This window comes from Chiloscyllium plagiosum, unplaced genomic scaffold (assembly GCF_037043375.1).
Source record: "Chiloscyllium plagiosum isolate Xiang-an unplaced genomic scaffold, Cpla_swu_hap1 HiC_scaffold_23, whole genome shotgun sequence".
Lineage (NCBI taxonomy): Eukaryota > Metazoa > Chordata > Chondrichthyes > Orectolobiformes > Hemiscylliidae > Chiloscyllium > Chiloscyllium plagiosum.
In genome coordinates, this window is record NW_028270161.1 from 42,639,830 (window position 1) to 42,666,423 (window position 26,594).

The 26,594-nt window shown below is 42.7% G+C and overlaps 1 protein-coding gene across 1 annotated transcript in view; it reads right to left on the reverse strand.

Moving 5' to 3' along the window:
* Positions 1 to 26,594, reverse strand: part of LOC122561445 (uncharacterized) — a 94,512-nt gene that overhangs the window by 11,921 nt on the left and 55,997 nt on the right. The window contains exons 30-36 of the mRNA XM_043713188.2: positions 14,340 to 18,053; positions 14,017 to 14,249; positions 7,555 to 7,738; positions 7,218 to 7,437; positions 6,156 to 6,340; positions 2,266 to 2,335; positions 27 to 127 (exon numbers count right to left, since the gene is read on the reverse strand). Of these exons, the coding sequence (XP_043569123.2) occupies positions 27 to 127; positions 2,266 to 2,335; positions 6,156 to 6,340; positions 7,218 to 7,437; positions 7,555 to 7,738; positions 14,017 to 14,249; positions 14,340 to 18,053 (4,707 nt within the window). The remainder of the gene's footprint in view (positions 1 to 26; positions 128 to 2,265; positions 2,336 to 6,155; positions 6,341 to 7,217; positions 7,438 to 7,554; positions 7,739 to 14,016; positions 14,250 to 14,339; positions 18,054 to 26,594) is intronic.

The window sequence follows — 26,594 nt, forward strand, 5'->3', positions numbered from 1 at the left end:
TGGCTAAATAAACGAAGACAACTTACATGAGCTAACGCATGTGGTCTTGTTTTCAGAAAATATCATTCCTTTTGGACAAAAACAGCTTTCTGACAAAGGATATAATTTCTGGCCAGGGATCAGCATGCTGAAAATCAAGTTTATTTTTAACAATGAAGCCAACATATCAGAATCCTGTTCACATAGCTTCAATAACATTGCTTATGTTGTGAGCAACTGGTAATTTGTTTGTGATTTGTATTCAAGGATGGTCCAGTTCACCACTGAAAGTATTGTGGAGAAATGTAGTGAGCAGCTCAAGTTGCCCAAGTGTTTGTTATTGGGTATGCAAAAGCACGTAAATAATAATGTCCGTGTCCATATGGGAAAACATGGATTCCCCTCACTTGGGGCAAAATGCCTGCAAGTGTCAAAGGGAGCAGCTTTTTTGGCCAGAGCATCAATTATATAGTCTGTTAAATTTAATTCGCATTAAATATTTTAGGGAAGACACATTTGCACGCCAGATCCATCATTGATATATTTTACCATTGGCCAGAAACTTCACTGATGAGACATATAACTACTTTGGCAGCAAGAACAGATCAGAGGCAAAGGATATCATGCCCTGTGGACATAACTTCTTGGTCAAAAATCAGGAATTGGATGGAATATTCTGCCCTTGTATGGATGAGTGCAGCTCAAACAACATGGAGGTATTTTACACCTTTGAGGACGTGGCAGCCTGCATGTTTGCTAGCCGGTCCACTACCTTCAGTATTCACCCCCCCCACCCCACCCCCACCCCACCCCCTTGCTGGTGCACAGTAGCAACAGTGTGTGCCATCTACAAGATGCACAATGGAAATTCACCAACACTACCACTTGCAGGTTTCTTTCCAAGACACACACCATCCTGATTTGTAAGTATATTGCTGCTTCTTCACTGTTGCTGGGTCCTGGACTTCCCTTCCTCAAGTTCAGAAGTCACACAACACCAGATGATAGTCCAACAGGTTTATTTGGAAGCACAAGCTTTCAGAGCTGCTCCTTTGTCAGGTGAATGGGGCTCTAAAAGCTTACAACAGTGCGATGAAAACTCTGGTCATGCATCCAATGGTGAAAGTGAAGACTGCAGATGCTGGAGATTAGAGTCGAGAGTTTGGTGTTGGAAAAGCACAACAGGTCAGGCAGCATCCATGGAGCAGGAGAAACAATGTTTCAGGCATAAGCCCATCATCAGGAATGAAGCTGGGACCCTTGGGAGTGGAGAGATAAATGGGAGGGGGGGGCCTGAGGAGAAGGTAGCTGAGGGTGTGATAGGTGGATGGAGATGGGGATAATGGGGGTAATGGTGATAGGTTGGAGAGGAGGCTGGAGTGGATAGGTGAGAAAGAAGATGGACAGGTAGGACAGGTCACGAGGGTGGTGCTGAGCTGGAAGGTTGGAACTGGGATAAGGTGGAGTGACGGGAAATGAGGAAACTAGTGAAATCCACCTTGATGCCCTGGGGTTGGAGGGTCAGGACCTGCATGTCTTTGGTTTCTTCCTTGAGGCATCAGTTGGTTAGGGAGTGAAGATGGAGGAGGTCCAGGACCTGCATGTCCTTGGGGCCCACCTCAAGGACATGCAGGTCCTGAGCCTCCTCCATTGCCACTCCCTAATCACCTGATGCCTGGAGGAATAAACCAAGGACTTGCAGGTCCTGGGCCTCCTCCATCACCACTCCCTAATCACTCAATTCCTGGAGGAAGAAACCCAGGATATGCAGGCCCTAGGCCTCCTCCATCGTCACTCCCTAATCACTCAATGCCTGGAGGACGAACGCCTCATCTTCCGCTTTGCGACCCTCCAACCCCCATACATCAATGTGGATTTCACCAGGTTCCTCATTTCCCCTCCATCCACCTTATCCCAGATCCAACCTGCTATCTCTCATGACCTGTCCCACCTACCCATTTTCCTTCCCACCTATCTGCTCCACCCTCCCCTCCAACCTATCCCCTTTATCCTGACCTCCATCCACCTATTGCACTCTCAGATATCTTCCCCACAGCCACGTGCCCCCTCCCATTTATCTCTCCACCTCTGAGGTTCCCAGCCTCATTCCTGATGAAAGGCTTTTGCCTGAAACGTTAATTTTCCTGCTCCTCGGATGCTGCCTGACCTGCTGTGCTTTTCCAGCACCACAATTCTCGACACATGTATCCAATGCCTGAGTGTCATGACAATTAATCTTTGTTCATCACATCATGCCCTCAGTGTGTGACAGGTGGAAATACTTACTTATTCTTACACCGATCATTTTCCCAAGTTTCACACGCCTTATAAATGAAACCTTCAGGGCAGGTATAATCTTGAAAAGCAAGCAAACACATGAGGTGTAGGAATGCAAAATAACAAACGTTTTTCTAGAAAATAACAGCTGTGAACAAATGACCATGAAAAACCAGAGCATCGCTTCTAAAATTTCATTACAATTTGTGAATGAAAATAGACCAAAGAACATCCTGGATTGTCATATAAGTATTTTATAATTAATGATTTAACCATATAACAGGCATTCCTTTCTGAATGACACTGCTTTAGTACAAAAGCTTTGTAGGATTGAGCAAAAATCTCCATATTCTGAAATAGTGGACCAAACCCCTGAACTTTTCAAATAACTTTTAAAAGTAAAAGAACAAGGTAATCAGCTGGGCAATGCTCTGGGAAAATAGACAAGACACAAAGATAGCTGCTTGGAACCATTGTTCAGCCCCAAAACCCAATACACTCATTTTCTCTAAAAGAATAATCAACAAGGCCTAAACCCCATCCAACTCAGACTGAATGGCGCAACTCAATCAATACTCATGCACAGACATACCGGACAGGGCAAAGTGAGGACTGCAGATGCTGGAGATCAGAGTTAAAAAAAATGTGGCGCTGGAAAAGCACAGTCAGTCAGGTAGCATCCGAGGAGCAGGAGAGTCAAGTAACTCTACCCCTTACTCCCAATTCCTCTGCCTCCGCCACATCTGCTCCCAGGAGGATCAATTCCACTCCAGAACATCCCAGATGGCCTCCTAATTCAAGGACCGCAATTTCCCCTCCCATGTGGCCAACAATAGCCTCCAGCACATTTCCTCCACCATTGAACCCCACCCCTCCAACTGCAACAAGGACAGAACTGTCCTGGTCCTCACCTTCCACCCCACCAATCTCCAATACAATGCATCATGCTCTACCATTTCTGCCACCTACAGTCAGACCCCACACCAAAGCTATATTTCTCTCCCCATCCCTATCAGCATTCCGCAGAGACCATTCCCTCCACAACTCTCTTGTTAGGTCCATGCGAAACGTTTCAGAGAATATCTCTGGGACACACGCACTAAACAACCCCACCACCCTGTGGCCGACCACTTCAACTCCCCCTCCCACTCCGCCAAGGACATGCAAGTCCTTGGCCTCCTTCACCACCATATCCTAGCTACACAATGACTAGAGGAAGAACGCCTCATCTTCCGTCTTGGGACCCTCCAACCATGTGGAATCAATGTCAATTTCACCAGTTTCCTCATCTCTCTTCCCCCTACCTTATCCCAAATCCAACCCCCCCAACTCGGCACTGCCCTCTTGAACTGTCCCACCTGTCCACCTCCCTTCCCACCTATCTGCTCCACCCTCCACTCCAACCTATCACCCCCACCTCCATCTAACTATCGTATTCCCAGCTACCTTCCCCCCAGCCCCACCCCAATCTCATTTATCTCTCAGCCCCCTTGCAACACCCCTCACCAATTTCCTGATGAAGAGCTTATGTTCAAAATGTTAATTCTCCTGCTCCTCAGAGGCTGCCTGACCAGCCACACTTTTTGACAGAGATACTGGACATTCACACCTACTCTTAACTACCAGGAAGCCAAGTGACCACAAAAGGGAACACCAGAAACACAATACAACACAGATTTGAGAGGAGATAATGGGGCACACTGTCTGTATAACTGCTCGCCCTGATCTGGGGCATAGAGAGAGCCTTTTCCTGCTGAAACATTTTCCCCACATTCTCTAACCCCAACAAGCAACTTTGGAACCAAGGATCATGGAGGCCGAACCGAGACAGTGAATCAGGAAGACAAACCAAGAGCATTATTACAACTAAAGATATCCAAGAGGGTAGGAAGCCAACCAAGCTCTACCTGAACAAGAGCTTCCAGTGTCAGGGCCCTGTTCCAAGCCAAGAGAACCAGCAGCAAGAAGCTCAGCCACTGGACGCACACTTAAACTGTGTTTTCCCCAGGGGGAGCTGAGATTCCTGAGACCCCAAAGTTTCCAACCTAGCTGGCAGGGAGGAGAAGGTGGGTGGTGACAGGGCAAGGACCCCAACAGTAGGTAGCCTGATGGAAATGTCTGTGATTAAAACTGCTGTTTAGCTTTGAATAGTATTTGAGCCTCTGTTTAATTCGATAGTCTATTTAATTACTGTATAACTCTGTCAATTTCACTGTTTTATTGCATTTGCCTTTTTTTGTTTCTTGTATTATACTTACCTTTTGTAGTTAACTAAACACAGAGATTCTTTTGCCCTGAATTACCTGTCTACTGTCTTTTGCATTTCACATTCCCTAAATAAGTCCAGTGTCAGAACCAGGGATCTCGGAGTGATTCGAACTATCTAAAAATCAAACCAAACATCCTACAGTGTCTTAAATTGTTCTTAAATCGCTTATTGAAGCATCTCTATCATTCTTTATGATCCTTAAACCTACCTTTTTGACAAAACTTTTGATTATCTACTTCATCTCCTTTGATTTGAAGTCCAATTTTGTTTCATAATATTCCTGTGCTGCATTTTGGGATTTGATTGTTTAAGGGTTTTATTTTGCATGAATATGATGGCCTTATCCATGAAAACTGGGACACAATGAGGGACTTTTACAATGGTTTGGCTGTTCAATGGATCAGAACAGGCTTCAGCTCTGAGCTGGAGGAAGATGAGCCTGTGAATGGGAGCTGGAAAATGATTGTGGTTGTTGGAGGTCAATCACCTCAGACCCACATCATCACTGCAAGAAGTCTTCAGCGCAATTTCCTTGGCCCAACTACCATCTGCTGCTTCATCAAGACCATCTCCAACATGAGTTCAGAAATAGACACGGTCACTGATGGTGGGCACCACATTCAGCACTATTCACGGCTGCTCAGATATTGAAGCATTCCACGCCCATATGCAGCAAAACCTTGAGAACATCCAGGTCTGGACTGATAAGTGTCAAGTAACATTTATGCAACATTTGGGCCACACAAGGACAGCCTCCAATGAGAGAGAACCTAACTATCACTCCTTTTAATTCAGTAGCATTAACCATCACTGAATTCCCCACCATCAACATCCTGGGATTTACCATGGAGTAGAAACAGATTTGGATCAACCATATACATACTGCTGCTTCAAGAGCAGGTTAAAAGCTAGAAATTTTGCGATAAGTAACTCACCTCCTGATTCCTCTCTCTTCTCAACTATCTACAAAGTTCAAGCATACTTAAGAGCCTTAATAGACCCAAAGACATACTTGTTGGAGATAGCCTGAGGCCTGATTATTGTTAGTTTTAACTTAAAAGACCTGAAGCTCACTGCCTTGTACACATCAGGAAATGAGGTGTGTACACCTCATTTTGCATCTATTGAAACTACTTCCTAGAAAACTGTGGGAAGTGCATGTTCAAAGTCCAGTGGTTGTTATGCACTCCTGGTTTTTGTGTTGGGTATACAAGAGATAAATGTAGTCCTATCAGTCAGGTTCTAAGCGATATTGTCAGCAATTTGGTTTTAATCATAATAAAACAGATCTGAAATGCTCAATTCCCAAACAGAGCTATGATAGAGCAATTCTGGAATGTTCACAGATTATGACAGATTTGTGAAAAATTGACTGAAAATGATGTCTGCCTTTTCTTGGACCTGCATCTCTTGGCATTCTGGAGTTTTAAGAACATTAACAATCTCTGTTTTTGGCCCTTAATTTTTGCTCTCGCCCACAAGTGGAAATATATCTTTTTACATCTGATCGATCAAACACTTTATAATCTTTAGTCTTTTTTTTCACGGAAAGTAGCCACAGTCATTTCAACCTCTCCAGATAAGACTGGTCTCTTAGTTCTGGCGAAAAAAAAAGCATAATTATCCTTACTGCAATATCCGTCTGTAAAGTTTCTCCAGTCGACACATACACCCCTATCATTACAAGCAATAGCAGCAGCTTCCAGGCTGGAACAATCAAATTCTGTTTCGTTTGTATGGCAATGGTCAAAGAGACAAGTCTGGTAATAACGATCTACATCTTCACTGTAGTGTTTCCGACAATCTTCAAATGGTCTACGTGGTAAGCCATAAAAAGAAGAACATTAAAGTACAAAGACGTTTATTCTTTTATAGCGCAATAAACTATATTATCTCACAGATTAAATTTATGTTTCTGGTCAATATAAACTCTTTTAGACTCATTTATCTTCTAACCAAACACTTCTAGTCTGGAATTTTCAAACCAAATTGTTTACACTAAGGTAACCTATTTTCTTACTATTCTGAACTAACTTATTTCACAAAGAAAAAATATTTCTTACATTTAATCTCAGCTCAGTCTTCCACAAATTGTAACTGAAACCTTTCCAATCTATGATGTTGTTTTCTTAAGCAAAAATCTTGATTCTTCAAAGTAAGATCATGAATTTCAATGTTGCGATTGTAAAGCTCCCAGAATACAAATAAAAAAACGTCACTTCAATTTAACTTCAAGAGAGCCCAGTTCTCTGTTCTCTGAACTACATTGATTTTAAGTCATGGCTCCAGAAAGGCTGACAAGTCAATCATTAAACCTTCTTTTATACAGAGATCAAAACCCACATGCCTCTGTTTCAACATCCAAAGCCTAAAATAAATGATATTAACATATAATACATATATATGAGTGTGTGTATCATATACTTTTTTCACAACACAAACACCAGGAATAGCTGAAATATTGTTACATCTGGAGCAATGAATTCTCCAAATCATCAATTATGCCTTGAGTGAGACAGCAGACTATGAAATTCAAAATATCTGCGGACCAACCAATTTTTTCTTGCTATATATATTCTCTTCATAAATGCAAATTGCATTTTATCAGTTCACCTTTATCTTTACAATTTACAATTTACTTTCTTGTATTTATTTAGATAAAAGTAAAATATGAATGAAAACATTCACATACTTGCCCAAAAGTAGCATGCAAATTGTTTTTTCTGGGGTACATGTTGGAGCGGGAGTTGTATCAGTGCAGGGGTCTTTTGAGTTAGTTTTAGGAGTTAGTTGACAGTACGGCTTATTTGGGTCAGGAACTTTCCAGTCATTTGCAGCAATGTGGCAGCAGTGTTTTGGCATGACCTCCCTATCCCTTTTCATACAATCATCACCAGCATCCATGCAAGAACCTTTGAGAGAGAAAAAAATCCATACTCATTTACAAGTTTCTGTAGTGTCTCTGGAAGAAATAGTATGATTATCTCATCTTTCAGGAATACATATAGTTGAAAATGAAGTACACATACCACACTGTCCTTGAGTATTGTTCAGGAAGTATTGTTGTGACAATCTAATTTGAAAGGAATCTCCAAAAGCAATTATGATTGCTTGTATTTCAGGAATAGAAATATATATACTGTGGTGTGTAGAATATATGTCAATTCCATTCAAACTGTAGGGAACAGTCACAATGGCTCCATCAAATGTTATCTGTAAAGGTGAATAATGGTTTAAAATCCTAAATAATTGGACAATTTCAGTGAAAAATCACATAATATTTTCTGATGATTGAAGCACATAGTACATCTGTTTTCCATTTCTCATTACTTCTTCTTCATCCATTGCCACTGTTTTAGCTCACTTACAATGATTTTTTGTCGCCCAATGTCTTTTTCACATCTTTATTCCCTTTTTAATTATCCATCTGCTTAACCCTCTGCCCAGCACTGATGGCCCATTATTCCAGCTCTGCTCTTTAGTACCTGCACATTGGGTGGCACAATGGTTAGCACTGCTGCCTCACAGTGCCAAGGAACTGTGTTCGATTCCACCCTTGGGTGACTGTCTGTGTGGAGTTTGCACATTCTCCCTGTGTCTGAGTGGGTTTCCTTTGGGTGCACTGGTTTCCTCCCACAGTCCAAAGATGTGCAGGTCAGGTAAATTGCCCTTAGTGTTAGATGCATTAGTCAGAGGGAAATGAGTCTGGGTCGGTTACTCTTCGGAGGGTTGGCGTGGACTGGTTGGGCCAAAGGGCCTGTTTCCACACGGTAGGGAATCTAATCTAGCCTCAGCGCTGTCCTCTGTTGGTCGGAAAGCCCTCAGTCACCCGGATTCTAAAACTCTCTCTAGTTCTATTATCTCAATTTCCTGCACTAAAAGCCCCCTTCTTAAAACTCAGCAATCTTTGCCAAACTTCTCATTTCTCCCCCTTTCTCAAAAGCGCTAAAGGAATGCTATGTCATAGCAAATGTCTCACAATAAGAAAGAGTGATTGTAGATCAGAGTCAGTGAGAAGAGGAAGGAATCGCAGAACTCATGAAAGATAAGATCGTTAGAAAGGGAAGCATATTGAGGTAAGGAGCTAAGGTAAAGAATTAGAGTTATTAAAACATGTTTTGTATTTTAAGTTTGTTTTTAAAGTCTTAAGTTTTATTTACACCAGATTAATATAGTAGTCCAATAAATAGAGATGTGGCAGGTCACTGCTGTTCCATTAGAGGCACATCCTGCTCCACATGGGAACCTCAGGCAGTTCTTCTGTCCTGGACGACATTGTGTGCAGTAACTATTACCAGCTCGACCACTGGGCTTGAGCTGTGGCTGGAGTCACTGCTATGCATCCACAAACTAAGAGCTATGTAGAGAGCAGATTTCAAGATAGTGTGAAGGCAGAAAGGGAATATATAACTGCTGAAATATCAAGTCAGATCAGGCATGTAGTGGAGGGGCTCCATGAGTACAAACCATTTCAAACCATTATTAATTTGTAAATACTAATTTGTCAGGGGAGTGTAACTGGAGTCAGGTCCATGGTCGTCTGGACAGTGCAGCTATATGGACATTGCCAGAATTACAGGCACGACTTAGCAAGAAGTGTCTCAGAAACAATAACCTCTGGACTACTGTTGGTATTTTGCATGAATGAGAACAGGAACAAGAGGATTGAGCAGATTACTGCATGGCTGTAGAGATGGTACAGGAGGGAGGAGTTTAGATTTCTGTGTCATCGAAATTGGTCTTGAGGCAGGTGAGACCTCAATAGTAACAACTCTAATGCCTTCATGTTCGTGAGTGCTGTTATATTCTATGTAAAAAATGCATGAGGCAAGGTAGTTTGTGAATTACAGAGGAAAATAATGACATAATGTGGCATAAAAGCTTGGTTCTGAATATCTTGAGATAGAAGATGCTCAAGAAAGACAGAAATTTAAAGAAAGGAAGAGTAGAGTTTGCAATTACTTGCAATACTAATGGAGAATATAATGATGCGGCAGAGAGAAAATGGGAGGCAATCACATGGAGGCAGTTGTACCTACCCTGGCTGAAAGGTTGGAGTGAACGCACCTCCACTTTAGGTCAGTTTTATGAGCAATTGGCTCAGGGAGAGAACCACTGGGGAGAAAGTCAAGCCCTGAATGGTCAGCAGCTATCCAATCACAGCAGCACGCTTGAGGTAGTGGCCAATATAGGGACAGTTGGCAGGTCCCAATGTTGAGGAGCCATGGAGTTGGATTTGAAGGTCAACAGGGTATGGGGGAGACCGTGGTTTACCTGGGTCTATCTGTTGGGCTGTAGCAAGCAGTATTGAGCATTACGTTTGTGAATGGAAGATCATGCGAGGGCATGTGCATGCTCCCTTTTGAGCACAGGGAGTCCAGATAGGTAGGTCTCCTCAGATCACAAAAAAAGCCATCGGGTTTCACCTCTTATATGCTGTGCAACCCCTTGTCATGGTTAAAATACCAACAGAGATAGGAGAAGGTCCTTAGGATGCCAATGGTCACTTCAACCGCTCAATGAATATGATTGGTGGAGCAGCCAATAGCCTGGTAAAATACCAGAATATCAGGAGATGTAGGTGGGTAATGACCTTTGTCTTCAACATGACACTCAATTTTGCACCAAGCCTTATGACCTGCCAACCTAATCTCAGGTGATCAGTGGTAGTACATAAAAATCCATCTGGTATTCTGAGAAGGCTGATGGCAGAACTATTTAGCCATAGAGTCATAGAGATGTACTTATGGAAAAAGACCCTTTGGTCCAAATCGTCCATGCTGACCAGATATCCCAACCTAATCTAGTCCACTTGCCAGCACTCAGCCCAAACCCTTCCTATTCATACACCCATCCAGATGCCTTTTAAATACTGCAATTGTACCAGCCTCCACCACTTCCTCTGGCAGCTCATTCCATACACGTACCACCCTCTGCGTGAAAAGGTTGCCCCTTAGGTGTCTTTTATATCTTTCCCCTCTCACCCTAAACCTATGCCCTCTAGTTCTGGACTCCTCAACCCCAGGGAAAAGACTTTGTCTATTTACCCTGTCCATGCCCCTGAAGGTTTTAAAAACCTCTATAGTGTCACCCCTCAGCCTCTGACGCTCCAGCGACAACAGCCTTAGCCTATTCAACCTCTCCCTCTAGCTCAAATCCTCCAACCCTGGCAACATCCTTGTAAATCTTTTTTGAACCCTTTCAAGTTTCACAACGTCTTTCCGATGGAAAGCAGACCAGAATTGCACGCAATATTCCAACAACGGCCTAACTAATGTCCTGTACAGCCGCAACATGACCTCCTAACTCTGAAACTCAATACTCTGATCAATAAAGGAAAGTATGCCAAATGCCTTCTTCACTATCCTATCTACCTGCAACTCCACTTTCAAAGAGCTATGAACCTGCACTTCAAGGTACCTTTGTTCAGCAACACTACCTAGGATCTTACCATTAAGTGTATAAGTCCTGCTAAGATTTGCTTTCCCAAAATGCAGCACTTTTGTTGTGGTTCTGTTCGCCGAGCCGGGAATTTGTGTTGCAGACGTTTTGTCCCCTGTCTAGGTGACATCCTCAGTGCTTGGGAGCCTCCTGTGAAGCACTTCTGTGATCTTTCCTCCGGCCAAACCCTCTTAACCAAACCCTCAACTTCTCTAGTCATTCTGCATTCCCTACATCTACCAGCTTTTCCTTTCACCCTAACAGGAATATACATCTCTGGACTCTAATTATCTCATTTCTTAAGGCTTCTCAATTTCCAGCTGTCACTTTTCCTGCGAATGTCTGCCCCTAATCAGCTTTTGAAAGTCCTTTTCTAATACCGTCAAAATTAGCCTTTCTCCAATTTAGAACTTCAACTTTTAGATGTGTTCTGTCCTTTTCTATCACTATTTTAAAACGAATAGAATTATGGTCGCTGGCCCCAAAGTGCTCCCCCATTGACACCTCAGTCACCTGCCCTGCCTATTTCAAGGTGGCTAAGTGGTTAGCACTGCTGCCTCACAGCATCAGGGACGCAGGTTCGATTCCCGCCTCGGGCGACTATGTGGAGTTCGCACATTCTCCCCATGTCTGGGTGCGTTTCCTCCGGGTACTCCGGTTTACTCCCACAATCCAAAAGATGTGCAGGTCAGGTGAATTGGCCATGCAAAATTACCCATAGTGTTAGGTGCATTAGTCATGGGTAAACATGGGGTGGGTAATGGGTCTGGGTGGGTTGCTCTTCAGATGGTCAGTGTGGACTTGTTGGGCTGAAGGGCCTGTTTCCATACTGTGGGGAATCTAATCTAATCTAATTTCCCAATAGTAGGTCATATTTTGCACCTTCTCTAGTGGGTTCATCCATATACTGAATCAGAACATTTTCTTGGACACACAGAACAAATAACCTAGTTACTACGGGTGCCAACTAGGGGTAATACTATCCAGCAGCAAAAGTGTAGGATATTAGAGAAAGGCACAAACACTTTAAAGCATTAGAATTGGGGCTTATTTATCATAATATGGACTGAGACAGTAATGGTGTAAAAGAAGGAGATCTGTTTCTGAAATGATTCTATGAAATGAATGGACCAATTGTCAGGATGAGAACATTTTGGCAATAGTGATCATAATATCATAAAGTTTAGGTTATGTGGAGCATTATAGAATTAATATATTTAATCTGAGGGAAGCAAATTTCATTGAGGTGAGAACACATCTTTTTTCAGAACAATGGAACACCCTTAACGAAGGAATGATTCAGGAATTTCAATGCACAGTTGAATGACAGGTCAACTCAGGACAACCATAGGCAGAGCCCCTTGATGATGAAGGAGATAGAGTGTAAGCTGAAGCAGAAAAAAGAGCAAGTGTGATACATGCCAAGTTAATGTAAATGAGAACTAGGCTACACTTAGTCAGATCACAGTGGAAGTAAGAAAGGAAAAAATGGCAAAGTATAAGAAGACGCTAGCAGCTTAAACAAAAAAAGATCCAGAAGTCCTCTATGGGCATGTATAATTGGAAAGAGAGTAGGAGAAGCACTGGGGCTAAAACTCAAGTCTGCAGCTGGAGGCACGAGAATTAGCCAAAGAACTAAATTAATACTTTGCATTAGTCATTAACAAGCAAGCAGCTCCTGCTCCTATCATATATCTTTCTAATTGCAAAAGAGATGCACAAACAGTGATTAGGAAAAATATGTGCAGAAATTTCTGAAGGTGACAATGTGGTTGAGAACATGTCTAAAGGGGCATTTAGGATCTTGCGTTTCATAAATGGAGAATGCAGAACCAATAAAGTTATGATTAATCTCCACAAAGCTATGTATTGACCTCAATTTGATAATTATGTTCAATTTTTTGTATCATACTTTAAGAAGGATGTGAAGTGTTAGGGAGAATGCAGAAATGTTTTAACAGAATGATTCCAGGGATGAGGTACTTTAGTTTGTGAGTAGATGGGCTGCTGTCCATAGTGAAAAGAAGATTGAAAGAAGACAGAAATTACTTTCATCAGCACTATCTTGTTTTTTGACTCAATGTCTCTCATCCAAGGATCCTATATGCCCACATAAACATGTTCTTAATCTGCACTGCAAACTTCTATAATTTGTGCACAAAATGCCCCTTGGTTCCTGTACCTGCATCTCCTTTGTCTGTGATGATCAATGGCCAATGATCTGACTTTGTTTCTCTCCATATATGCCAACTGACCTATTGAGAATTTCCAGCATTTGCTGTTTTTGTTCGAGATTTACAGCAACTTTAGTATTTTGGTTTTGCAGTTATGTTAAGACACGTTTTATAGAGTGTTTAAAATCCAGGTGATCATTTCAACAAAGACCATTTCCACTGGTGGTAGGGTAACAAACCAGGGGACACCACATTAAGAAGATTAAAGCAAAAGAATCCTATCGCAAGACCAAAGACAATGGGGAGGAGTGCCCATACAGACCTTGCACTGGGACATGCTGAAGATACCCCTGGTTTAAATTTTGACAAATGGTCCAGAGTCCTGTTTTGAATTGTATTGTTTTGTACTTGTAATATTAAAAAAATCTATTTGTTCAATAAAAATATATTTTTAGAAAAAGCAAAAGGATCAATATGACAGAAGTAATAATTACAGGAAAAAGTAGTGAAGGTTTGAATTTCAATGTCGAACAATGTGATGGAGCAAGATGCAAATGTGGCGTTCAAAAGAGTGGTGGATAATTGTCTGTAGAAAGAAAAAAATAACGTTGCTTTGGGAAAAGAACAAGGAAAGGGAACTAACTCCATTACCCTTTCAGAGTCGTTATAGACATAAAATACCAACTGTTCTCTGATTGATTCACACTGCAACAACTCTCTGATTTTACAACTTTCTATGTTTATGTCCTGTTATATCCCACGATATTTTTTATTAAAGGGCACAATTTTAACCATTTCAAAAGGTCACTTCTCACACTTTTAATGATGTTAGAGGGATAAACAATCCAAATTTACTGTTTATTGTGTTGTACATACCAGATGCTGACGTCCAGTTGTAATAGTGACAACACTTTCATTGTAAGACACAACTATCCCTCTCGCGCAAGACATAGGAAGGCCCTCGAAACAGTAATAATTATCGACGAGAACTGAGAAATTGTATTTGGGAACTTGTTCTTCAACAAGTGTGTATGTGCAATTTTCAAAGAAATCATACTGTGTACCACCGAAAGTGAGATAGTGGGGGTCTCCCCATACTTGACATTGGCCTGAAAGAAGATAGGGCAAAGGAGACTCATTAATCATTTATAAAGAGTTTTGAATAAAAATAATCAATTCCAAATATAAATGATACTTACAATAGCAATACCATTTCTCACATCCATTTTCATCGAGAAATTTTGCTGATTTTGGACATGTGGGCTTTGGATCTGGTAAACATTGCGTTGTCAGCGGTATTGTGTGTGAGGTAATAAATGTTGGGATGTTTGTCAGTGTGGTTCTTGTCCATTCTTTGGTCATTGTGGATGTGGGTCTTGTTGGAACTGTTGTATGTGTGGATGTGGGTGCTATGGAAATTGTGGTAGCTGTAGTTCTGTGTGTTGTGGGAACTATGGTAGTTGTGGATGTGGGTGTTGTTGGAGTTGGGGTAGTTGTGGATGTGTGTGTTGTAGGAACTGTGGTAGTTGAGGACGTGGGTGTTGTGGAAACTGTGGTAGTTGTGGATGTGGGTGTTGTTGGAACTATGGTAGTTGTGGATGTGTGTTTTGTTGAAACTGCGGTAGTTGTGGATACGGGTGTTGTGGGAACTGTGGTAGGTGTGAATGTGGGTGTTGTTGAAACTGTGGTAGTTGTGGATGTGGGTGTTGTTGGAACCGTGGTAGTTGTGGATGTGGGTGTTGTGGGAACTGTGGTAGTTGTGGATGTGGGAACTGTGGTGGTTGTGGATGAGGGTGTTGTTGGAACTGTGGTAGTTGTGGATGTGGGTGTTGTTGGAACTGTGGTAGTTGTGGATGTGGGTGTTGTGAGAACTGTGGTAGTTGAGGATGTGGGTGTTGTGGGAACTGTGGTAGTTGTGGATGTGGGTGGTGTGGGAACTGTGGTGGTTGTGGATGAGGGTGTTGTTGGAACTGTGATAGTTGTGGATGTGGGTGTTGTTGGAACTGTGGTAGTTGTGGATGTGGGTGTTGTGAGAACTGTGGTAGTTGAGGCTGTGGGTGTTGTTGGAACTGTAGTAGTTGTGGATGTGAGTGTTGTTGGAACTGTGGTAGTTGTCGGTGTGAGTGTTGTTGGAACTGTGGTAGTTGGAACTGTGGTAGTTGTGGATGTGGATGTTGTTGGAACTGTGGTAGTTCTGGGTGTGGGTGTTGTTGGAACTGTGGTAGATGAGGATGAGTGTGTTGTTGGAACTGTGGTAGTTGTGGGTGTGAGTGTTGTTGGAACTGTGGTAGTTGTGGACGTGGTTGTTGGAACTGTGCTGGTTGTGGATGTGGGTGTTGGAATTGTGGTAGGTGTGGATGTGGGTGTTGTAGGAACTGTGGTAGTTGTGGATGTGGTTGTTGTTGGAACTGTGGTAGTTGTGGATGTGCGTGTTGTGGGAACTGTGATAGATGTGGATGTGGGAGTTGTTGGAACGGTGGTAGGTGAGGATGTGGGTGTTGTAGGAAGTGTTGTAGTTGTGGATGTGGGTGTTGTTGGAACTGTGGTAGGTGAGGATGTGGGTGTTGTGGGAAGTGTTGTAGTTGTGGATGTGGGTGTTGTTGGAACTGTGGTAGGTGAGGATGTGAGTGTTGGAACTGTGCTGGTTGTAGATGTGGGTGTTGTTGGAACTGTTGTAGTTGTGAGTGTGGGTGTTGTTGGAACTGTTGTAGTTGTGGATGTGCGTGTTGTGGGAACTGTGGTAGTTGTGGGTGTGGGTGTTGTTGGAACTGTGGTAGATGTGGATGTGGGTGTTGGAACTGTGGTAGTTGAGGATGTGGGTGTTTTAGGAACTGTGGTAGTTGTGGGTGTGGGTGTTGTTCGAACTGTGGTAGTTGTGGATGTGCGTGTTGTTGGAACTGTGGTAGTTGTGGACGTGGTTGTTGGAACTGTGCTGGTTGTGGATGTGGGTGTTGGGGGAACTGTGGTAGTTCTGGGTGTGGGTGTTGTAGGAACTGTGGTAGTTGTGGGTCTGAGTGTTGTTGGAACTGTGGTAGTTGTGGGTGTGAATGTTGTTGGAACTGTGCTGGTTGTAGATGTGGGTGTTGTTGGAAATGTGGTAGGTGTGGATGTGGGTGTTGTAGGAACTGTGGTAGTTGTGGATGTGGTTGTTGTTGGAACTGTGGTAGTTGTGGATGTGGGTGTTGTTGGAACTGTGGTAGTTGTGGATGTGTGTGTTGTAGGAACTGTGGTAGCTGTTGATGTGGGTGTTGTTGGGACTGTGGTAGATGTGGATGTGGGTGTTGGAACTGTGGTAGGTGAGGATGTGGGTGTTGTAGGAAGTGTTGTAGTTGTGGATGTGGGTGTTGTTGGAACTGTGGTAAGTGAGGATGTGGGTGTTGTTGGAACTGTGCTGATTGTAGATGTGTGTGCTGTTGGAACTGGTGTAGTTGTGGATGTTGTTGGAACTGTTGTGGTAGTGGATGTGTGTGTTGGAACTGTGGTAGTTGTGGATGTGCGTGTTGTTGGAACTGTGACAGATGTGGATGTGGATATTGTTGGAAATGTGGTAGTTGTGGATGTGGGTGTTGTTGGAACTGTGGTAGTTGTGGATGTGAGTGTTGTTGGAACTGTGGTAGTTGTGGATGTGCCTGTTGTGGGAACTGTGGTAGTTGTGGATGTGAGTGTTGTTGGAACTGTGGTAGTTGTGGATGTGGGTGTTGTTGGAACTGTGGTAGTTGTGGCTGTAGGTGTTGTTGGAACTGTGGTAGTTGTGGATGTGTGTGTTGTGGGAACTGTGGTAGTTGTGGATGTGTGTGTTGTGGGAACTGTGCTAGTTGTGGATGTGGGTGTTGTGGGAACTGTGGTGTTTGTGGATGTGGGTGTTGTAGGAACTGTGGTAGTTGTGGATGTGTGTGTTGTGGGAACTGTGGTAGTTGAGGATGTGTGTGTTGTGGGAACTGTGGTAGTTGTGGATGTGCGTGTTGTGGGAACTGTGGTAGTTGTGGATGTGAGTGTTGTTGGAACTGTGGTAGTTGTGGATGTGGGTGTTGTTGGAACTGTGGTAGTTGTGGATGTGGGTGTTGTTGGAACTGTGGTAGTTGTGGATGTGGGTGTTGTTGGAACTGTGGTAGTTGTGGATGTGGGTGTTGGAACTGTGGTAGTTGTGGATGTGAGTGTTGTTGGAACTGTGGTAGTTGTGGATGTGAGTGTTGTTGGAACTGTGGTAGTTGTGGATGTGGGTGTTGTTGGAACTGTGGTAGTTGTGGATGTGTGTGTTGTTGGAACTGTGGTAAGCATGGATGAGGGTCTTGTTGAAACTGTGGTAGTTGTGGATGTGGGTGTTGTGGGAACTGTGGTAGTTGTGGATGTGGGTGTTGTTGGAACTGTGGTAGTTGTGGATGTGGGTGTTGTTGGAACCGTGGTAGTTGTGGATGTGGGTGTTGTTGGAACTGTGGTAGTTGTGGATGTGGGTGTTGTTGGAACTGTGGTAGTTGTGGATGAGGGTGTTGTTGGAACTGTGGTAGTTGTGGGTGTGGATGATGTGGGAACTGTGGTAGTTGTGGATGTGGATGTTGTGGGAGCTGTGGTAGTTGTGGTTGTTACTGATGTTTTTGGGGTAGCTCTTGTGCTGGGTGTAGGGTGCTGACAGCAAACTCTTATCCTGTAGTCCAAACACATTAAACTGCTTTCGGATGCCTGATGACTGTAAGTACAAACAAGTCCTGTTTCTTTATCGCATGTCACGTTATCTTTCATCTCATTGATTGGGCGCTGGGGAAATTTGAGAGCCTCACACTGAATGTCTGTAATTTTATAGGGATAGTATGGACACAGAGAACTTGACATTTGGTTTAATAACTCGGTGTCTGCTCTGTTTTGCAGAGTTGGTGTGTTTTCATTAAACCATGGAGACCATTCGCCTTTACATCCTTCTGTAAGGTAAAAATATGACAGAAAACAACACAATCAAAAACAAATCCATTATTACAGAATGTGTTTCCAGTCTTTGCTGAGTATTAGACAATGCCAATTTATCATGGAATTGAAGGCTATTTTTACTAACTTTAAGTCTAAAAGCAATCTCTAGAATCCAAAAGAGTTTTTTGAGTCACTGCCATAGAGTTTTGTTCACTAAGTTTTTTTCTTTGGATGTGGGCATTGATAGGAAGGCCAGAATTTGTTGTCAATTTTCCCTTGAATTGAATGGTATACTGGATCATTTCAATGGACAGTTAACAGTCAACCAACAAATTGCTGTGGAGTCACGTGTAGGCCAGACCTGAGAAGGTTGGAGGATTTCCTTCCTTAAAATATATTAGTGACTTGGATGGGTCTTTTAACAATAGCAATAGTTTCACCATGGTTGAGACAAGCTTTTCATTCCAGATATATTAATAATTTAAATTCCAAGAGCTATTTTGGTGCGATTTAAACCTGGGTCATCAATGTAGTAGGCTACCACTACAATAATGCAATGACATTACCATCAGGCTAAATTCTCTCCAACAAGCATGAAGAATTAATTGGTTTTCTTGCCATCACATGATTCCCTCTTTTGGGAGTGATAGCTCATTTTGAGCTGTGCCCATATGAATCAAAGGACCCTGAAACCAAACTATTTGCAGAGGTGTTTTCCTTGCACAAAAATGAATTGAATCTATTTTGTAACTCAAGATTCAAACCACCACACTCTCTGTGCAATCCAACATTTGACTATAAGGCCATTGCAATCATCTCCAATTTGTCCACAGAATCAGGCTGCTCCTCATTTGTTTGTCCTGGATAGAGTCTTTATCTCCATTCATGGGAGACTTTACCCTAAACAGCGGAAAGTTTTTTCAGGGATAGGAAAGTGCATCAGTATTTTGTTTTATTGTGAATAGGCAGGCCAATAGTTATTTTACTCTCTGGGTCTGGTAACACTATTTCCTTGCAAGGCCACCTTGTCAACTAACACATTATTAATTACGTTTGTTCATTCAAGGGATTGGAGATTGCTAGCCAAGCCAGCATTTGTCCCTCAGTCCTAATCATTCTTGTGTGGTTGGTGATGAGCCACCTTCCTGAGTTGTTCTAGTCCATCTTGGTGATGCCATCAGGAAGACAGTGAAGCAATGCTCTCCTTCCACTTGCTGTAATCTAGTCTAATGCATTCGCTGCTCACAATGTGGTATCCTCAACGTTGGGGAAACAAAATGTAGATTGGGTGACCACTTCACAGAATACCTACCTTCAGTCCCCAAAAAAGACCCTGAGTTTCCAGTTACCTGCCACTTCAACACACCACCCTTTACCCTGGCCATTATCTCAGACTTAGGCTTGCTATAATGCTCCAGAGAAGCTTAGTGCAAGCTGGAAGAACAGCATCTCATTCTTCATTTAGAAACTCTGCAGCCATCTGGACTCAATACAGTATTTTTAGATTTTAGATTACTTATAGTGTGGAAACAGGCCTTTCGGCCCAACAAGTCCACACCGACCCGCCGAAGCGAAACCCACCCATTCCCCTACATTACCTAACACTACGGGCAATTTAGCATGGCCAATTCACCTGACCTGCACATCTTTGGACCGTGGGAGGAAACCGGAGCACCCGGAGGAAACCCACGCAAACATGGGGAGAATGTGCAAACTCCACACAGTCAGTCGCCTGAGTCGGGAATTGAACCCGGGTCTCTGGCACTGTGAGGCAGCAGTGCTAAACACTGTGCCACCGTGCCGCCCTCAACAACTTTATGGCTTGAGCTCTCCCAATTCTTTACCCCATTCCCCACACACCAGGTCTTGTTAACCATTATCAGTCCCCATTAATGACTATCCAATCTCCTAGCCAGTTTGTTACCCATTCCTTTGTCTGCCCAATTACCCTTCTCTCTCTTTGGGCTCTCTCCCCACCTATTGTTGAGAGTAATAGAATAATAGAGACATATAGCATGGAAACAGACCATTCAGTCAAACTTGTCCAATGCTGACCAGATATCCCATATTTTCCCTGGAGTAGGGGAGTCCAGGACTGGAGGGCATAGGTTTAGGGTGAGAGGGGAAAGACTTAAAAGGGACCGAAGGGTCAATATTCTCTCAGAGGGTGGGTGTATGGAATGAGCTGTCAGAGGAAGTGGTGGAGTCTGGGACAATTACAACTTTTTAAATGCTAACAAATGGGACCAGATTAGGTTAGGATATCTGGTCAGCATGGACGAGTTGGACTGAGGGGTTTGTTTCCGTGCTGTGCATCTCTGTGTCTCAATGACTCTTATTAGTCCCATTTGCCAGCATTTTAAATGTTGTAATTGTAACTGCCGACCAGATGTCCTAACCTAATCTGTTCCCATTCGCCAGCATTTGGCCCATAAACCTTTCCTATTTGCATACAACACCAGATGTCTTTCAAATGCTGTAATTGTACCAGTTTCCTTTGGCAGCTCATTCCATACATGCACCACCCTCTGCATGAAAACGTTGCCCCTCAGGTCATTTTCATATTTTTCCACTTTCACCGTAAACCTCAGCCCTCTAGTTTTGGACACTCCCATCCCGGGGTAAAGTCATTGTCTATTTACCCTGTCTTTGCTCCTCATGATTTTATGAAAATCTACAAGGTCACCCCTCAGTCTCCGACATCCCAGCCAATTCAGCCTCTCACTATAGCTCAAATCCTTCAACCATGGCAACATCCTTGTAAATCTTTTCTGAACCCTTTCTGTTTTTACAACTTTCTTCCTAAAGCAGGGTGACCAGAATTTCATACAATACTCCTAAAATGGCAGAACCAGTGAATTGGAAAACAGCAAATGTGACACCTGGGATTAAAAAGGGCAGTAGATGAAAGATGGGGAATTATAGATCGGTTAGTTTAACGTCTTTAGTGGGGAAGATGCTTGAGTCAATTATCAAAGAAAGAATAGCAAGGCATCTAGATAGAAATTGTCCCACTGGGCAGATGCAGCATGGGTTCATAGAATCCTTATGGTGTGGAAGAAACAAGCCCTTCAGCCAACAGATCCACACCGACCCTCTGAAGAGTATCCTACCCAAATCCATTCCTCTACCCTATTACTCTACATTTACACCTGACTAATGCAGCTAACCTTCATATCCCTGAACTCTATGGGCAATTTAGCATGGCCAATTCACTTAATCTGCACATCTTTAGATTGTGGGAGGAAACCGGAGCACCCGGAGGAAACCCACGCTGACACAGGGAGAATGTGCAAACGCCACACAGACCACTGCCCGCGGCTGGAATTAAACCTTAGTCTCTGGAGCTTAATTAATCTTTTGGCATTCTATGAAGACATTACGGACACTGGACAATGGGGAGCCGGTGGATGAGGTGTGCCTAGATTTCCAATGAAAACATCCATTTTGGTTGGAATATCAGTAAAAATGGCTTATTACTTGAATGGTAAGAAGTTGCAGCATGCTGCTCTGCAGAGGGACCTGGGTGTCTTTATGCATGAATCACAGAGGGTTGTTCTGCAGGTACCACAGGTAATTAGGAAAGCAAATGGAATTGTGTCCTTAGTTGCTAATGAGATTGAGTTTAAATGCATGGAGGTTATGTTGCAGCTATATGGGGTGCTGGTGAGGCCACACCTGGAGTGCTGCATGCAGTTTTAGTCTCCTTTCTTGAGAAAGGATGTACTGGCACTGGAGGGGGTGAAGAGGCGGTTCACTAAGTTGATTTCAGAGGTGGGGGGGTTGGCTTATGAGGACAGATTGAGTAGACTGGGATTATATTCACTGGAATTTAGAAGAATGAGGGGGAATCTTAGAGAAACATAAACCAATGAAGGGAATAGATAAGATAGACGTAGAGTGGATGTTTCCACTGGCAGGTGAAACTAGGACAAGGGAGCATAACATCAAAATTAAGGGGAGCAGATTTTGGACTGAGTTGAGAAGGAACATTTTCACCCAGAGGGTTGTAAATCTATGGAATTCCTTGCCCAGGAGGTGGTTGATGCTGCTTCAGTAAATGATAGACTTTTTTTGAACAATGAAGGAATTAAGGGTTACGGTGAGAGGCGGATAACTGGAACTGAGGCCACAAAAAGATCAGCCATGATCTTATTGAATGGTGGAGCAGGCTCAAAGGACCAGATGGCCTACACCAGCTCCTAGTTCTTATGTTCTTATGAACCAATGTCCTAGACATCTGCAACCTGATGTCTCAACTCCTATACTCAATGCACTGACCAATAAAAGCAAGCAAACCAAATGCCTTCTTCCTCCCCCCACCCTATCTTCTGCATAAAAACCAACATCTTCTGAGCTATCATCAGTTCTGAAGAAGGGTCACTTGACCAAACATGTTAAATCTGATTTCTCTTCACAGATGCTGCCAGAACTGCTGAGCTTTTCCAGCAATTTCTGTTCTTTCTGATTTCTAGCATCCACATTTCTTTTGGTTTTTATTTGGTGATAGGTAGTATACCCATAGTATTTTTAGGAAGAGATTTCCAGTGTTTTGACTCAGTTACAGGGAAAGAACAGTGATGTAATTTCAAGTCAGGATAGTATAGGGTTTTTAGGTGGTCGTCTTTCTGTACCCTTGTCCTTCTAGCTGGTAGATGTTGTGGGTTTAGAAAGTGCTGTTGGACGAGCCTTGATGTCCTGTTGCATTCCTATATACAAAACACAATGCTGCCACTGTGCATCGGTGATGGACAGAGTGAATGGCTAAGGTGGTAGGTTTGCTGGCAATCAACTAGGCTTCGTCCTGGATTGTGTTGTGCTTCTTGACTGTTGCACTCATTCAGCCAAGTGAAGAGAATCCATCACATGTCAGACTTGTGACTTATAGATGGTGGAAGAAAGTGAGTACTGCAGATGCTGGAGATCAAAGTCAAAAAGTGTGGTGCTAGAAAAGCAAGCTGGTTAGGCAGTATCCAAGGAGCACAATGCTTTTGGGCATAAGGTCTTCTTCAGGAATGTTTCCGATGAAGGGCTTATGTTCGAAACATCGATTCTCCTGCTCCTCGGATGCTGCCTGACCGGCTGTGCTTTTCCAGCACCACACTTTTGACTTCTCGATGGTGGACAGATTTGGGGAATTGATAGATGAGTAACGCAGTGCAGAATTTCCAACTTCTGATCATGTAAAGTATGAGCAGCAGCAGAACATTTGGCCTAATGAACCTACATTGCTTTTTAATAAGATCATAGCTGATCTGAGTGGCAGCCTTTATGCTCTAATCCTGTATGTCTCCCATAATCTGTGTCAATCAAAAATCTAACTCAGCCTTCAATATAGTTAATGAGCCAGCCTTCACCATTCTCTGTGGAAGACAATTCCAAAGACTATTGATTCTCTGAGAGAATAAGTTCCTCCTCATCTCTGTCTAAAATTGCAGACAGCTTTTTAAAAACTGTCCTCTCTAGTTCCAGATTCCTCCAAGAGAGGAAACATCCTTCCAATATTTACCCTGTCAAATCCACTCTTGAATGCTGCAAGAAGATTGTCTCACATTCTTCTTCACTCCAGTGAATATAGTGCCAAACATTCTTTATTGAACAACCTCTTCATCCCAGGAACCAGCCAGGGACCTTCCCTGACCTGCTTCCACAGAAGTGTATCCCTCAGTAAGTAGATTTCTAAAAGGAATGTCATGTTTAAGTAATTAACTGTTGCTCTTCTGATGAGATAACAGAAAGAGCCAATGAAGGTAATGCTGTCTATGTGGCGTACATTGATTTCCAGAAGGTGTTTGACACAATGCCACACAAGAGATGTGTGAGCAAAGCTATAGGTCATTGAATACAAGGGATAGTGACGCTTAAATAAAAACTTGTCTGACTGATAGAAAATAAAGGGTAACATCAGGGATACAAATCTAAAGGAGGCATGGATGTATAAGGACTTGGGGACACGTGCACATATCATTAAAAGTGGCAGGATAGGTAGAGACAGCTATTAATCAAGTTGATACTGTACTTGCTGTGTTAATAATAGGAAGAATAGAGTACAAGAACAAAGAGGTTGTGCTGAACTTGTATAAAATGTTTATTCAACTTCAGCTGAAGCATTGTGTAAAGTTCTGGCTGCCACACTTTTGGAAGGATGTGAATGCATTGGAGAGAGAGTAGGAGAGACTTACAAGAATGCTTCTAGAGATGAGAAACTTCTGGAATAAGGACAGATTGGAGAGATTGGGCAGTTGTCCTTAGAGAGAAGAAGGCTAAGGCAAGATTGATGGAGTTTTTCAAAAACTAAGAGGTGCTTAGACTGAGTAGATATTAAAAAATGGTAAATGAAAAGCTGAAAGAGCTGTGGATGCTGGAAATCGAAACAAATACAAAAACAGAAATTGCCGAAATACTCAGCAGGTCTGGCAGCTTCCGTGGACAGAAGTTTTAATGACAAAAAGAGAAATTACTGGAAAAGCTCAGCAGGTCTGGCAGATTGAAGAGTCACTGGACCTGAAACGTTAACTCTGATTTCCACAGAAGCTGTCAGACCTGCTGAGCTTTTCCAGCAATTTCTCTTTTTGTCATTAAAAAAAATGGTTCCTCGTTGTAAAATGATTAAGAATATGAGGGCACAGATTTAAAGTGACTAGCAATAGAAGCAAATATGAAGGGAGGTAAATTTCTCCAGGGGAGTGGTTCAGGTCGGGAAATGTGCTGTCTGGATATTTGGTAGAGGTGAGTTCAATCAAGGCATTCAAGGGACCATTGGATATTTATTCAAATAGAGACACTAAGTAAGGGTACATGGGAAAGGTAGGGGAAATGTCCCCAAGTCATGATGATGCTCGTTTGGAGAACCAGTGCAGAAACAATAGGACAAATTGCCTCTTTCTGCACTATAATACTTCTGGCAGTCTGTAAAGTAAATACATACACTTCAGATGCAGTCTCACCATTACCTGTAGAGCTTCATTGAGACTTCCCTACTTTTGTACTCCACCCCCACCCTCATGCAATAAAGACAAACATTCCATTTACTTTCCGAATTACTTGGGCATTGATGTGGTAATTATTTGTGATTCTTGTACAAGAACAACCATATCCATTTGCATTATAGTTTTCCAAAGCCTCTCTCCATTTAAATATTAAGCTTCTGTGTACTTCCTCACATCTTCCACTGCTGCCTCGCAGCGCCAGAGACCCGGGTTCAATTCCCGCCTCAGGCGACTCTCTGTGTGGAGTTTGCACATTCTCCCCGTGTCTGCGTGGGTTTCCTCCGGGTGCTCCGGTTTCCTCCCACAATCCAAAAATGTGCAGGTTAGGTGAATTGGCCATGCTGAATTGCCTGTAGTGTAAGGTGAAGGGGTAAATGTAGGGGAATGGGCCTGGTTGCGCTTTGGCGGGTTGGTGTAGACTTGTTGGGCCGAAGGGCCTGTTTTCACACTGTAAGCAATCTAATCTAATATACTTTGCCTGCTTACATCAATATTTGCAAAACTCCCTCACAATCTCCCATTGTATCCTCCTCACAGCAAGCTTCCAACTTATAGTCACCAAATGCAGCTACAATACAAGTCATTGTATAAATAATTGAAGCGCAGTATTGATTTCTGTAGTTGTCCACTAGTTGCAGTTTGTAACCCGGAAGTAACCCATTCATCCCAATTCTCTGTTAGCTAATCCTCTAACCTATCAGCACAATCAAAGGCCCCCATTTCCCACCCAACCCAACTATCAATACCATCACCTCTGATATTTTGCTGTAACCTTTTATGAGGCATCTTATTAAATGTCTTTTCGAAATCCAAATGCACTGCATCTCCTGCATGCTGCTTGTTGCATCTTCAAAGAACTCTAATAACTATCTCAAACACAACTTCCCTTTCATAAAATCATGTTGTCTCTGCCTTACTATATAGTGGTTAATGATTTTCTAAGCCTCCTTGAAAAATCGATCCTAACATTTTCCCAACAATAAATATTATACTAACAATTAGAACATAGAACAATACAATGCAGAACAGGCCCTTCGGCCCTCAATGTTGCGCCAACCTGTGAACTATTCTCAGCTCATCCCCCTACACTATTCCATCATCATCCATGCGTTTATACAAGGATTGTTTAAATCTCCCTAATGTGGCTGAGTTAACTACACTGGCAGAGAATGTGTAACTTTTTCGAGCTTCTTTTCTTAATTGGTCAATGTACAGTATGGATTTGTTTTTATATATTAAGTGGTTTGGTGCAGGTAGATATAATGGCCATTAAACATTGGGCTCATTACAGCCTCACGGTTTTCCATCTGTGAAGGTTAGTTATGAGCAGTGCATTGATCTCTGTGCCTGAATTTCTGATATCCAGATTTATCTTGCAAAGTTGCTGTCTGTAAGTTCAAGCTATGAAATAAACACTGTTTTTATGTGAAACGATTATTACACAATAACTTCCCAAGAAAGGTTATGGATGATCAATAAATAGTTAGTAAACCTCAAATCCCATGAATGAATAGTGATGATGCTGGACAAAATTGAAGTTGCCAGTTTTGTTCGATGCTCTAAATG